General features: G+C 36.8%; 2 protein-coding genes across 2 annotated transcripts; both read right to left on the reverse strand.

The window, feature by feature from the left end:
* Window positions 1–3,376: 3,376 nt before the first annotated feature.
* LOC105775277 (uncharacterized) lies at window positions 3,377–5,240 on the reverse strand. Its single transcript, XM_012597804.1, has 2 exons — window positions 4,998–5,240; window positions 3,377–4,120 (listed from the first exon to the last, which is right to left on the reverse strand). The coding sequence occupies exons 1-2, from the start codon at window positions 5,238–5,240 to the stop codon at window positions 3,377–3,379; spliced, it is 987 nt and encodes a 328-aa protein (XP_012453258.1).
* Window positions 5,241–8,140: 2,900 nt separating this feature from the next.
* On the reverse strand, window positions 8,141–8,692 carry LOC105775278 (uncharacterized). The gene has a single exon (XM_012597805.1). The coding sequence runs from the start codon at window positions 8,690–8,692 to the stop codon at window positions 8,141–8,143; it is 552 nt and encodes a 183-aa protein (XP_012453259.1).
* Window positions 8,693–16,050: the final 7,358 nt, after the last annotated feature.

A 16,050-nucleotide genomic window follows, 5' to 3' on the forward strand; every position in this document is an offset into this window, starting at 1 on the left:
ATAGGAGGTTGATTTTGCAATAGGAGAATGTTGAGTCATTACGTAAGTTTTTTTATGAAATGCATGTCGAAACCATTTTTTGAAAAAGTGTCGTCGACTTTTATTTTAAAAATGAAAACGAAAAAAAAGGGAGTCACCACCAATTCTTTTTATTTAGGTGTGATTGGATCACCTCATAATTTAACCATTTTAATAAAATTATAAAATTACTAAAACGATAATTTTTGGTCTACAAAATCCAAAAATGGGTTCGGGAGTTGGTTACGCACGAGGAAGGATTAGCACCCTCGATACGCCCAAAATTGGTACCTAGTTGATTAATTAGTGTCTCAGTGTCGAGAATTGAAAATTCGAAAAGAATTTTAAAAAATATGATCATTTTGTTAAAATCACTTAAAAATTTTAAAAAACGCATTTCACGTCAATCGAAAAAAAGAATTATACCTCGTCAGTTAGGATATAATCTTAAATCTCGAAACGAGAATATTCACCAAAAAATTTATTTTTAGAAATTTTGATTATCTCGGTTTTGGAAAAGAAATCATATTCCGTAAGTTGGAACACGATCCTTTTTTAATTCCCGAGATAATTTTAAAAATGTGTATTTTTTTGAAAAGTGGTTAGTATATCCGGATTTATCAAAAAACCGAAACCCCGTAAGTTAGCGAACGACTTCTCGAATTCCAAAAATACGAAATACTATCTTCGTTTTTTTTTAATTATTTTTACAAATATGCAATATTTGAAACACTACATGAATAAAATGTTACATTAACATAGTGAATATAATAACATCAATTTACGAAAATCATAAAACATACACTATTTTGACATTAACCAAAAAAATAACAATGGTAATAAGATCAAAACATGCATATAAAAGGGACAATACCACCTAAAAACAAAACAAATAAATAAATAAAATAAATACGTAAATAATGAAAGAGAAAAAGTTTGTAAAAATATTAAAAGTAAAAACCAAATTAAAACACAAACGAAATTTAAATACAAAATTTGGAATAAAATATGTAAATAAATGAAACAATGAAAACCATAGAATAATAATAACAATAATAGTAGTAGATAATAAAACAAACAAACCGATATTAATGAAATAAAAATAAAGAAAATAAAAACAAAAAATCCTCAAAATGTTGAAGTTAAGTAAATAAAAAATATTGAATTGAAACATAATGAAATTAAAAGGTATAGATTTTAAATAATAAACAAGGCTGACAAGGGCCTGATTGTAATGCGCAAAAACGAGGACCGATTGAGGAAATCCCCCGGTCCTCTTATACGCTACGTTTCAAAAAGGACCAAAATAAAACAATATAGAAATTATAGGGTGAAATTTAAAAAGGGAAAAAATGAGGTAGGGCTTAATCAAATTGCGCTATACAAACGGAAGGACTATTCGCGAAATAGCCCATTAATATAAAAACACGCGAATCCCCTCTCGGGTCAGGTTAACACGCGGGTTAAAAGCTGGGTAAAGGCTAAAATGACATCGTTTCAGGGTTATAGAGATCAGCCTTAAACGATGCCGTATCAAGGGCTTATAAAACCAAATTTTTTAAAAAAAAACTTCATTCCCCTCTCTGTTTTAAAAAAAAATTGAAATCCTCTCACCCCTTCTCTCAACTAACCCAGAATTCGGTCGGCTTAGATCGTCGGACCACCGTGGCGGCCGCCGGTAGCCGGCTTAAATATTTCCAAACCTTAGGCTTGGTGAGTTCTAAATAACAGTCTTGTTTCAGGTTCTTGGACTATTTAGAAGCTCCCATAGTAATATGCAGAACTCCTTTTGTGAAAGTATTATTAGTCCATTAATCGTTATTTCAATACAAAATGCCTGAAAAAGACCATTAAGGACCATAGTAATACAGTTGAAATTTATCATGAAACAAAGTCTGAAAAGAATGGATTAATCAAAGAAAGCGAACATTGCTAGAATACAAAATAGGTGAGGGGAACAAATAAGTGCCCCAGATATCATAGCCTCAGCTTCTCTGTACAAACTTCTTGAGGACCATTTTGAACTCAACATGTGTTTAGGAGATCTAGTGTACTTTGTCGATGCCCCAAGATGTAGTATACCTCCTTCTCGTTAATTCAAGTATAGCAAGATCACTACATACCCCCACCTTCGATCCAAATTTGAATTGCCCTTTTACATGTTTTCAATTCAAACCCCTTTGGTCTCAAGGCGCCCTTTGCGGGTTTTCACATTGGCTTCTCCATTCATTTTTTTAGGCGAAGTACTTCTTGATTGAATCCGAATTCACAGGGTTAAGCAGGCTCTTACCATCCATCTCGATCAATATCAACGCCCCTCCAGAAAATGCCTTCTTTACCACATAAGGTCCTTCCCAATTTGGCATCCACTTTCCTCTACAGCCCTTTTGTATGGGAAGGATATTCTTTAGTATCAAGTCTCCCTCATAGAATTCTTTGGGACGAACCTTTTTGTTGTAAGCTCGCATCATCCGCTTTTGGTACATTTGACCGTGGCGGATAGCTTTTAACCTTTTTTCTTCAATTAGGTTCAATTGATCGTACCGAGATTGGATCTATTCTACTTCATCTAACTTTAACTCAGCCAATACTCGAAGGGAAGAAAATTCAACTTCAATGGGTAAAACCGCCTCTATTCTATAAACTAGAGAGAAGGGCGTTGCCCCGATGGAGGTCCTGATAGACGTTCGATAAGAAAATAGGGCAAATGGTAATTTCTCATGCCAGTCTTTGTAGGTCTCAGTCATTTTTCCCACGATCTTCTTAATGTTTTTATTGGCTGCCTCCACTGCACCATTCATTTTTGGGCGATACGGCGACGAGTTATGGTGTCTGATCTTGAATTGACTGCAGACCTCCGCTATTGTATTGTTGTTCAAATTCAGCGCATTGTCAGATATGATCCTTTCTGGCATTCCATATCGACATATGATCTCCTTTTTCAAGAATTTACTGACTGCCAACTTCGTGACGTTGGCATATGAAGCAGCTTCTACCCATTTGTAAAGTAATCAATGACCGCGAAGATAAATCGATGCCCATTAGAAGCCTTTGGTGATATTGGCCCAATGACATTCATACCTCACATGGAAAAAGGCCAGGGAGAAGTCATGACATGAAGGGGTGAAGGAGGCACGTGAATTTTGTCTCCATAAATCTGGCACTTGTGACATCTCTTGGCGTAATTAATACAATCCCCTTCCATTGTGGACCAATAATAACCAAACCTTATGATTTGCTTGGCCATCGTAAAACTATTAGCGTGTGTTCTGCAAACGCCCTAATTGATTTCTTCCAAGACTTTCTTAGCCTCAATCGCGTCCACCCATCTTAATAATACCAGATCTTTTCCTCTTTTTTATAGGATCTCCCCATCTAAGACATAGTCATTGGCCAGTCTTCTCAATGTTCTCTTATCATTCTCGATTGTTTGGTCAGGGTACTCGCGATTTTTCACGTATCGTAGTATATCTTGGTACCAAGGGCAATCATCATTTTCCTCTTCTTTGATGTTGTAGTAATGAGCCAGAGTCTCATAGATGCTCATTTGGATAGGTTTTATGTCCACTTGTTTGTTCACTTTGATCATGGAAGCTAAAGTAGCCAATGCATCAGCCATCTGGTTTTCATCTAGCGAGAGGTAGCAAAAAGTGATATCATCAAACTCCTTAATTAGTTCGAGAACCAGTTTTTGATAGCTGATCAATTTGGGATCTCTCATCTCCCATTCATCTTTGAGTTGATATATCACTAATGAAGAATCCCCACATACCTCTAGTATTTTGACTTTGCATTCTATAGCTGCACAAATGCCCATGATGCATGCTTCATATTCTGCCATGTTTTTTGTGTCATCAAAATCCAATTTATTAGTAAAAGGATAATGATCTCCGTTTGGGGATACTAGGACTGCCCCGATTCCATTACCAATAGCGTTTGAGGCCCCGTCGAAGTTTAGTTTCCAATGATGACCTTCTTGAGAATCCTCTTCAGTGATTACCACATACATTAGGCCCTCATTTGGGAAATCAAAGTTCAGCGGTTCATAATCTTCTAAAGCTCTACTGGCCAGAAAATCTGCTATTGCACTCCCTTTTACTGCCTTTTGGTTCACATAGATTATATCAAACTCTGAAAGTAGAATTTTCTATCGGGCCATTCTTCTATTCAAAGTAATCGGTTCCATCATGTATTTTAAAGGATCCAATTTTGAGATCAGCCATGTTGTGTGGTGCAACATATTGTCTCAATCTTTGAGTCATCTAGATTAAGGCACAACACAGCTTTTCAATCTGTGAATATCTTGCCTCGCATTCAGTAAACTTCTTACTAAGGTAATATATTGCTCTTTCTTTTCTCCCTGACTCATCATGTTGGCCCAATACGCAACCCATGGAGTTTTCAAATACTGCCAATTACAGCATCAACGTTTTATCTGGATTAGGCGGCATCAGTACAAGGGCATTGGACAAGTAATGCTTGATCTTTTCAAAAGTTTTCTAGCACTCCTCATCCCATACACCTGGATTATTTTTCTTAAGGAGACGAAATATGGGGTCACATTTCTCAGTTAATTGTGAAATGAACCGAGCAATGAAATTTAGTCTTCTTAGGAAACCTCGAACTTCTTTTTGAGTACGTGGTGGAGGTAATTCTCATATTGCCTTGAATTTATATGGGTCAATTTCAATTCCCTTTTCACTGACTACGAAGCCTAGCAGCTTTCCTGACCTACCAAAGGTGCATTTCGTTAGATTGAGCTTGAACTAGAACTTTCTCAATCTTAAGAACAATTTCCTCAGGACTTGCATCTGCTCCTCTTCTGTTCTGGATTTTGTAATCATGTCATCGACGTAAACCTCGATTTCCTTATGCATCATGTCATGAAACAAGATTACCATGGCTCTTTGATACGTTGCTCCCGCATTCTTTAATCCAAATGGCATCACTTTATAGCAAAACGTTCCCCACAGGGTTACGAATGTGGTCTTTTCCATTTCTTCAGGATGCATCTTTATTTGATTGTATCCAAAGAAGCTATCCATGAAGGAAAGCAGTGAGTAGCCTGCTGTATTATCCACTAAGGTGTCAATGTGAGGCAATAGGAAATTGTCTTTTAGGCTAGCTTTATTCAAGTCTCTGTAATCCACACACATTCGTACTTTCCCATCTTTTTTAGGGACGGGGACAATGTTGCCTACCCATTCTGAATATTTGACCATTTGTAAGAATCCTGCATCAAATTGTTTCTTAACCTCTTCTTTTATTTTTAGCAAAACGTCAGGCCTTATCCTTCGGAGCTTCTGCTGAACTGGCTTACATCATTCTCTTATGGGGAGGCGGTGTACTACAATATCAGTGTTCAACTCGAGCATATCTTGATACGACTATGCGAAGACATTTTTGAATTCTTTGAGTAACTCAATGAGGTCTTGTCTCATTTCTTCAACTATGTTAGCTCCAATTTTCACTTCTTTTCCTTCTTCCAATGTCACAATCTCTACTGTCTCTTTGTGGGGTAGAATTTGCTTCTCTTCTTGCTCTACCATCCTTAACAGATCTGGAAATAAGCTACTGTCTCTGTCATCTTCAAAATCCTGAGATCTCTCTAAACACATGTCTTGCTTAAAAGGAGATTCTGAGTCAGTAACAACGTCGCTCATGTTGTTGATATATGGAGACCTGCTGTAGGCACGAAAGGATAACCAAAGAATAAATGAATTCAAGAATAGCTATTTACATAGTATGGTCATGAATGAATGAATGAATAAAAGAATGTTCGCTCAAAGTGAGAGACAAAAATGCATTTTTCATTGAAATAAAAGTATTAGACATGAGCCTATTTCACAAAAGATCCTTATTGCTTCTAGGCTTAAAGAAATAGGTGTGTTCTGAACATTACTTTGAATCAGTTCTAAAAACTACATGAATCTTTTTCACAGTCCAGTTGTCCAAAACACTTCTAGGCTCATAAGGGCGGATGCCCGATAAGCTTTCTTCCACCCTTCCCTCTTCAGATATGGCGTTGATGCTCAAATTTTCCATCATTTATTCGGTAATTTCTTTTCTTTTCATCCTCCATTCAGGGTGAATGATTACCCCTGAAATGAATGTTTTGGATATATAGAGAAAGTTCATTGGTCTCCATTTGACCTATATCCCGCTCAATCGCACTCTTCTTTTCTCTCGCTTCTTTTCCAGTTCTTTCTTTTTTTCCCTCGCGTCTGGCTTATACCCTAAGCCACAAAAATCCTATTTGCCAGTCAAGATTGATACTTTGACCCCTCCATGGAGGTTTTTTCCGAGTCCTCTTCCAGGCAATGCTCCCTTTCCAACTGTCAGTCGCAAACTCATCCTCGTAGCTTTGGATATTTTGGGCACTGGGATTTTGCTTCCCTCAACAACGAAAGTTGTATTCATAAATTCTAACGATCGAAATGAACATTCTATCACTTCACCATCGGCCTCAATATACGGTGTGTCATTGGTAACCGATACAATAATGTCTTCTTCTATATTTATAGTTACCAATCGGCCCTCTGTTACCAACTTTAGCTTTTGGTGAAGTGATGATGGTACTGCCCCTGCTGAGTGGATCCAAGGCCTCCGCAATAAGCAATTGTAAGAAGGTTTAATGTCCATTACCAAGAATTCCACCTCGTATGTGTTTGGACCAATCAAAAGAGGTATCTCAATCCTTCCCATAACTTTCCTTTCGATACGATCAAAAGCTCTCACTATATTCTGGCACGACTTCATATGAGAACTGTCCACAGGTAACCTGTTTAATGTGGACAGGGGCAAAACATTCAATGTTGATCCATTGTCAATTAGTGCTCCCGGTAATGTGTACCCCTTGCAACGGGTAGTGATATGCAGAGCTTTGGTGGACCCCACACCCCCAATGGAATTTCATTGTCATTAAAAACGATGAAATTGTCAGCATTGATGTTGTTGACAAGACGGTCTAGTTTGTTTACTAAAATTTTGTCAATGACATAGGTCTCATTTAACACATTCATAAGCGCGTTACGGTGCATCTCCGAACTTAAAAGTAGAGCCAATACTGATATGTGAGCCGACTGCTTGTGTAGTTGTTCCACGATACTGTACTCACTATGTTTTAGGAATTTCAAAAATTCCTTAGCTTCTCTCTTAGTTACTGGCTCATTAGCAGGTAATTCTGATTTCTCTTTCCTTTCCTCGATCACCAAAGACCTCTCCTTTACAGGTTCAATTTTTGTGTTTGGGGTATCATAGCGTTTTCCACTACGTGTATAGGAACCATATCTTTATCTTCCTCTAACGTGCAGACTGGGCCCTCCTCTTTTGGGAATGTCACATTACAGTTATAATTCCAAGGTACCATTTTACTATCTTTATAAGAAAAAGCAACGGGTTTTTGAATTATAATTTTCAGTGTAACTCGTGCCCCGAATTCATTGGCTCTCAGTCATGAAATGATTATTATTGCATAATTGGCCATATAGACCTTCTCTGAAGAACCTCTTTCTGAGGCACAAACATTGTTTCCTTCTGCGTACTCAAAAAATTCCAGTTCTTTGTTATCCATTAAACCTTGTCCTAGGGCTTTGAATTCACCGCATTCTTGAATTTCATGCCCTTCTTCATCATGAAATTTACAATATTCCATTGCTCCTTGGTATCTATCCTCCAAATCTGATGCGATTAATCCCCTGTCTACCATTTCTTTCCAAACCTCTCTCAAAGGGGTTTTCACTTCAGCGATATTCTCCTTAATTCTCCTCCCCACGTTCTCGACTATTGCGTTTACTCCCTTATCAACATGGTTGGGTAACAGATTTTCTGCGCCGGATGGATCATCAAATTTGACAATGCCCATATTTATGAGCCTTTCGACCAATTTTTTGAAAGTGGTGTAGTTTTCTATCAAATGCCCCGTGAATCCTACGTGGTATTCGCATTGGGCGTTTGCGTCATACCATTTAGGGTATGAGGGTTGCATTGGTTTTAGGTAGAAAGGGGAAACAACGCGTGCATCAAATAAACTCTGGTACAACTCCCTGTATGTCATTGGAATAGGCGTAAACTAGGGCTTCTCTGTTCTTTGCCTAGCATTGAACTCTTGTCTTGGTGGGCCCTAATGACCAGGGGTTATCGTTCTCATTTGGCTCACAGTAACTGGCTTCAAATAACTCTTGTTATACGTGGTTACATTATTCACGTCATTTTCTCTTTTCCTTGGGGTCGACCTTTTGGTGCTTTCACCAATCTCTATCTTTCTACATCTTATCGCATTCTCTATCATCTCACCAATCATCACTATATCTGAGAAACTCTTAGTCGCGCTTTCTAGTATGTGATTAATAAAAGGTTCCTTCAGAGTATTGATGAAGAGCATGGTCGTTTCTTTTTCTAGCAGTGGCGGTTGGACTTGTATTGCGACTTCCCTCCACCTTTGGGCGTATTGCCTGAAGCTTTCATTTGGCTTTTTCTCCATATTTTGTAATATGATTCTATCAGGCGTCATGTTTGTCACGTGGCTATACTGTTTCATGAAGGCCTGTGCCAGGTCCTTCCACGAGCTAATTTGGGCACGATTTAGCTGGTTATACCACCTGGCCGCAGCTCTAGTCAAGCTATCTTGAAAACAGTGAATCAATAGCTGGTCGTTATTGACATATCTTATCATCCTTCGATAGAACATGATAATGTGAACCTCAGGGAAACTAGCCCCGTTATATTTTTCAAATTTTGGTACTTTAAACTTTGGAGGGAGCACTAAATCTGGAACCAGGCTCAACTCCTTAGCATCGATTCCACTATAGTAATCAGCAGTTTCCAACGCTTTAAATTTTTCTTCTAACCACTTGCATCGGTCCTCTAGTTATTTTTGGAGCTCCACTCTCTCCTTTCCTATTTTGGCTATGTCATCAAGGTCAGAGACAACAGGATTTACAGGGTTGTCTCCAGGATTGGAGCCTAAACCCATATGGAAATTTATCGGTGCCGAAGTACCGGTCTGATATTGGGGCCTGATATTGACGGACACCCTTTGTGGTTGTGCTTGGGTGTCGTTTAAGGTAAAGTTCGAAGGATAAATAGGATCCTTATTGTCGTCTCCAGTTTTGAGCATAGGTCTCTTCCCTTTTCCTATCCCTCCAGCCAGCACCTGCGTTAACTGGTTCATCATGCTCCTCTCGGATTCTAGCATTTGTTCCCTCATGTCCCTCTGGATTTTGGCTAGTTCTCTTGTATTTGCATTTGCAACTGATCCTGTCCCTCCTTTTGCATCTGTTCCAATCTTTCCAACCTTTGGTCCATTGCTTTTGTTTTCTTTCCTGTAACGTAAGGATGTTCCAGGGTAACTGCCATGATTTTAGAGTCCTTTTGTGAGTTTGAATGCACATGATACAATGAAATGCAAATGCATGAGTGCAAATGAATGCAAAAAGGCATTGATTCTGATTCAATTTCATTAGAGTAACTTTTTTTAAAAAATTCTTTACACAAAATAGATTACATATAGGCCTTGCCCTAATGCCTAAGGCCTTGACTTGCTTAAGAAGCCAATCTAACTCTCAACCTCGATCTGACTCTAACTCATATTTCACACTTAGTACATCAGCCTGGGCCACCAAAGTTTGTAAGCGATCATCCACCTCTCGCACTTGGGTCAAAGCTTCGCCTATGACATAATCCCTTTCTCTGACTTGGTCTTGAGATTGATGAAACTGCTCTTTCCACCGCTCATTATTTGCTTCCAACAGTTCAACCCGAAGCTCACAGTTTTGCAGCGTAGTTTACAGTTTTTTTGTCCTCCCTTTTAGCTCTTCGATCTTGCTTAGACTAGCCCTTAATTCGATTACAAAATTGTGACTACGATACTGCTACAGTTACTTTTCTAATTCTGCCACTCGAGCTCTTAACCTCTCCTTTTGACTTTGGCTTTCCAACAAGTTCTTTTTTAAAACGTCTTCCCGTACTCGAGTATCATGAAACTTTTTCCCCACTGATCGAATTTATTCTTTTCTTCTTGGATTTCCTGCCGCCATTGCTCTAACGTTTTACCTAAATCGGCAGTTCTTATTGACATACGCAACTTCTTGTAATATATTTTTAAATTGTCCAAATCCTCTTCAGCTTTGTTCTTTCCCTTCCTTAATTTCTCGGCGTCTAGCTTATGAATGTCGATGTCTAATCCTAAACACATCTTTTCCTCTTCTAGCTGATCTATCTTCCTTCCCCATTTTGAACTCTTTTTTTGCGAAGTTTTGCTTGATAATCTCTAACTCAGATGGGATTACTTGTAGATGCTCTTCTATCAGCCGAGTGTTCTCTTGACTTGGCATAGAAATGTTATCGATGACCCTTTTACCCCACCACCAATTATATTCGGGGGTTGTCGTTGGATTCACTGTAAATATTTTCATTCTGCGAGTTTGGTTCCAAGTATTTGATATTTCAAGAATCTTCTTCTTGTAATTATCACCCTTGTATGAAAATTCACACTGAGCTAACCTTCGTGTCACTGGTACGAACTACCTTGATCTGTACTGCCTCAATACAAGCAAAGGAGCATATCCAATGGCTCCCCAAATTCGAAGAAGTGGAACCCAGTCAAAGTCTCCACACCGGTGCATAATTTCATTAGGGATCATCCAAGAAGCTCTCCATTCGACGTCTTCCTCTTGGAGATTCTAGAGAATCGCCGTCCACTTTTTTTCTGAAATGTCATCTCATCTCGGTGTGGCCACTAATTCCTTCAATAGAGAATATTTCTCGGAGAAAACTCGATAGGAGACCTTTTCTACCTTCCAAAAGTGGCTATGGAACCAAGCTAACAAAAGTTGCGCACACCTGATGAACTTTCCTTCACTCGCTCTCTGACATGCATTCAAGGATCTGAAAGTTTCAGCCAAGATTGCTGGGACAGGTGTGACCCTTTGATCAAACCGATCAAACAAGCCTGAAACTACCTCGTCTATATGCCCTAGTGGTTTGGGGAAGACAACCAAACCATAAATACCTAAAGCGAAGACATCAACTCTTTTCTTTATATCGGGATGTGCTAGCACCAAATCTCTCAAGCTTTTCCATAGGATACACTTATTATCCCTTTTTTGCTGGATTCAGGCTGTAACCCACTATTCGCTCATCCCCATAATATTTATCAGCTTTTTACGAATGTCGGGACATTGACAACTCTAGAATAAACCTTGTCAGTTTGAATCTTCGGACAACGGAGCAAGGTCGTGTACTCTTACACAGAGGGCACCAGATCCACCTTTTCAAAAGTAAAACAACTATAAGCAGGGTTCTAAAACTAAGCAAGGGCTCGGAATAAGTGCTTGTCCACCTTGACATCGAGTAGATAGGGCAAATCGCTGTAATTAAAGTAGAATAGTTGCTTGATCTCGTCATACCATTGATCCCATATTTCTTTCATTTCTTGAAGATCTTTTTGGATTACGCTGATACGAGTGAAATCCCACAACTTCGACACGTACCCGTCCTTAAGACTATCACCTTTCTCCTGCTGTAATTTCTCGGACCAAATTCGAACAGCCGCATTATCCTCTACATTATCAAGAAACCCCTTTTCCATGATAAGCTCTCTATTTAGATACTGAACGTGAATCAACACCTCTTTTTTGATGAAAATGCAATGCAATCACAATCAAAGCAAAACAAAACAAGTCAGTATAGTATACAAAGCTAAAGTAAGCAAAGACTATAAACAAGTCACCTGTTTATGCGACCGCTAGGGGTTCGGTGTGGTTCTACCTAGGGTAGGCTCTTAGGGCTCACTATATGCGGTTCGGTTCTAAAGTAAAGGTGCCTCAACCAGCAGATTCCTCGATCCTCACCCATTATAGGCTCATATGAACCGAGTTCAATTCAGGGGAATACATTACCCTATGGCCATACGGAGATGAAAATCTCACGACGACATAGGTACGGATACATCCCGAAAGCGATCCACTATCCTATGCGGAGGTGAAAACCTCACGAAGGCGTAATTTCCCACTCCCACTTAAAAAGGTATAATCAAGCGGTCATGTAATGCAATGTACAAAAGTATACTAAGAGACTCGAACCAAAAGAAGACATATCTGAATGATGAAAACCACAAAAATGAAATGCAATGAAAGGATTGTAAATTTAAATCAATTTTTGACAAAAAGACAAAAAAAAATCAATTTGCGGCTTGAATCTCTTATAGAAATCCCCAGTGGATTCGCCAAGCTGTCGAAACCATTTATTTAAAAAGGGTCATCGACTTTTATTTTAAAAATGAAAACGAAAAAAAGGGAGTCGCCACCAATCTTTTTTATTTAGGTGTGATCGGAGCACCTCATAATTTAACCATTTTAATAAAAGTTTAAATTTACTAAAACGATAATTTTTGGTCTACAAAATCCAAAAAATGGGTTCGGGAGTCGGTTACGCACGAGGAAGGATTAGCACTCTCGATATGCCCAAAATTGGTACTTAGTTGATTAATTAGTGTCTCAATGTCGAGAATTGAAAATTCGAAAAGAATTTTAAAAAATATGATCCTTTTGTTAAAATCACTTAAAAATTTTAAAAACGTATTTCACGTCAATCGAGAAAAATAATTATACCCCGTCAGTTAGGATATAATCTTAAATCCCGAAACGAGTATATTCACCAAAAATTTTATTTTTAGAAATTTTGATTATCTCGGTTTTGGAAAAGAAATCATATTCTGTAAGTTGGAACACGATCCTTTTTTAATTCTTGAGATAATTTTAAAAATGTGTGTTTTTTTGAAAAATGGTTTGTATATCTGGATTTATCAAAAAATCGAATACCCATAAGTTAGGGAACGACTTCTCGAATTCCAAAAATACGAAATACTATCTTCGTTTTTTTTAATTTATTTTACAAATATGCAATATTTGAAACACTACATGAATAAAATGTTACATTAACATAATGAATATAATAACATCATTTGAAAATCATACAACATACACTATTTTGACATTAACCAAAAAAAATAACAATGGTAATAAGATCAAAACATGCATATAAAAGGGACAATACCAACTAAAAACAAAACAAATAAATAAATAAAATAAATACGTAAATAATGAAGGAGAAAATAGTTTGTGAAAATATTAAAAGTAAAGAACCAAATTAAAACACAAATGAAATTTAAATACATAATTTGGAATAAAATATGTAAATAAATGAAACAATGAAAACCATAGAATAATAATAACAATAATAATAGTAGATAATAAAACAAAAAAACCGATATTAATGAAATAAAAAAAGAAAATAAAAACAAAAATGCTCAAAATGTTGAAGTTAAGTAAATAAAAAAGATTGAATTGAAACATAATGAATTAAAAGGTATAGATTTTAAATAGTAAAAAAGGCTGACAAGGGCCTGATTGTAATGCGCGAAAACAGCGAGAACCGTTTGAGGAAATGCGCCACGTTTCAAAAAGGACCAAAATAAAACAACATAGAAATTACAGGGTGAAATTTAAAAAAGGGAGAAAAATGAGGTAGGGCTTAATCGAATTGCGCTATACAAACGGAGGGACTATTAGCGCAAATAGCCCATTAATATAAAAACACACGGATACCCTCTCGGGTCGGGTTAACACTCGGGTTAAAAGTTGGGTAAAGGCCAAAACGGCGCTGTTTTAGGGATATAGAGATCAGCCCTAAACGACGTCGTATCAAGGGCTTATAAAACCAATTTTTTTAAAATAAAACTTCATTCCCCTCTCTGTTTTAAAAAAAAATTGAAATCCTCTCACCCCTTCTCTCAACTAACCTGAATCAGTGCCTTGGGTCACGGACCACTGTGGCGGTCACGGTCGCCCATGGCCATTGTAAATCACTGTGGCCAAAAATCAAAAGAAGCCCATTTTTTAGGCTTTTCGATACCCCGACCTCAAATAACACCGATTTTCATCAAAATCGGCAAACCTCTTCGCAAAAGGTATGTTTTTTATCTTTTTTTTTGAACAAAATGAAATCGAAAAAGAAAAAAAGAAATGAAATGAACACAAGAAAAAAAGAAAAGACTACCTTTGGATCTGTTTGTTTTTGAAATTTTTTTGTGATTTTTTTTATTCGTATATATATGTAAAAAGCATCATTTACAACATCATTTTTAAGGCTTTTTATAGCTTAAAATTACAGCTCTTTTTTTGGTTGCTGTTTTTTACTTTTTTGCTATTTTTCCTTGCAAGTACGGAGGCCGTACAGTGGTGACGTGGAAGAGATGCGTGGCTGGTGGCTGGAGGTGCGGTAGTTGTGGTTTGGATGTTGTTAGGGTTTTTTGTTTTTTTTTCTCTGAATATGTTGTGGGCTGGGTTATATTGGGCTAGGGTAATTTAATTTGGGTTAGGTTTTGTGATTGGGCCAATTAGGTTTGGGCTTTGGCTTTTATTTTTGGTTTTGTTTGGTTTTTTACCCAGGCAAATTGAGCCTATTACAATACAAAGCAAAGATGAAGACTTCTATCTCCAAATTGATCTAAATACACATGGAAGATTGAAAATATTATTTTGATCCATCTTTAGAGCAAAGAAACTTATGAGAAATTCCATTATGTTAGTTTTGATACAACTTATCTTGTGAACAAGTACATGATGTCATTTACTTCACCTGTTGGAATTAACCACCATGGTTATTTCTCTTACTAGAGTGTGTTATGGTTTTACATGAATATATACGAACCTTTAGGTGGCTATTTTTTAATATTTGATGCCCTAAGTATAGTTTATTTGTCATTTATACTTGAATTTTTAATAGACTGGTTTAATAAAAATTATCATTCACATTAATAACATTTATATTTGTCCTCAATGGTTTTTGCACGTAAACCAAAATGTAAGAAAATATTGGTTTCTTGATTACCAAATGTTTAGCTAATAATAAGTTGCATTATGTAGCCAAATCATGATGCAAGAATACAACTTATATTAGTAGGTAATCTAAAAGGTCTATAATCTGATGAATTGAAATTAAGCAAATTGATTAAATGACTATTATGTCATTTATCAAATCCAATTATGTAGATACCCTTTCTTGGATATTGGAGTGGTTGATTCCCAAAAGATAGAGACATGGATGTAATTGTTAGGATTGAGAATACATCGGATAGAACCCAAGTTGAATGAATTCTAGATTCATTTATGGATTAATTCACTTGTGACATTCATAGTGTAGCTTACCTCAATCTTGAGTAAGTGACTAACTATGTGTGCGTGACTCATATACTTTGATGTATTAAAAGCTGAGTTCACAAAAAAAGAGCCGAAAGTTGGTATGTTGGGTATATAACTTTTGTATAACATAGTTTCATTTGCAAAAGTGGAATTCGTAACTTGATTAAAGGTAAATGATATCCCCTCATTTTCATTACATGATGATGAAAAAATAATGTGGTCACAAGTCATTTGTCCAGAACTATCATTTGATTACTATTTGTTAGTAATGACATTTTCATGAAGGAAGATGTTATGGTTACTATGAGGATCATGTTGGATGAACGAATTTAACCCAAAGAGATTAAGAATAACCTATGAGGATAACACACTTATGACAAGGTCATTGAACAAGCACTTATTAAGTTGCTTTCATAATGGTATATAATAAGGGAGAGTTCAATCATGGTAATTTAGTGAAATGACTTCATGCTTAAATAATTTTGCAATTAATAGACGAAGAGTCGAAACTTAATTAGAAACTATTTAAGCTCTAATTATACATATCTAACTAGTCCCTCAGCTAACTTTGGATTGATCCGTCTGGTCTAAATTTCTTACTAAAAACTCATTTATTACTAATAGGTTTACAACCCTTAGGCAAGTCCACTAACTATTAAGTATGATTAAACATAATACATTTTAGCTCATCGTTACTATCATCACTCCAAAAACTAGTATCAATTGATTTACAGCTTCATCATATGTTTTTTGCTCATCATCTATTAGGAACGTATGAGCAACGAAATCATTTATTGAGTCTAAGTCTGTAACACCCCTAACCCGTATC

Source organism: Gossypium raimondii, chromosome 10 (genome assembly GCF_025698545.1).
Source record: "Gossypium raimondii isolate GPD5lz chromosome 10, ASM2569854v1, whole genome shotgun sequence".
Classification (NCBI taxonomy): Eukaryota; Viridiplantae; Streptophyta; class Magnoliopsida; order Malvales; family Malvaceae; genus Gossypium; species Gossypium raimondii.

Excerpts from the sequence above, each read along its gene's own strand:
- LOC105775277 (XM_012597804.1), bottom strand. The coding sequence starts at position 5,240 with ATGGTCAAATATTCAGAATGGGTAGGCAACATTGTCCCCGTCCCTAAA. Across the intron at positions 4,121-4,997 it reads AAATGGAAAAGACCACATTC|GCAGTAAAAGGGAGTGCAAT; the intron begins GTAACCCTGTGG and ends GTGAACCAAAAG.
- LOC105775278 (XM_012597805.1), bottom strand. The coding sequence starts at position 8,692 with ATGATAAGATATGTCAATAACGACCAGCTATTGATTCACTGTTTTCAA.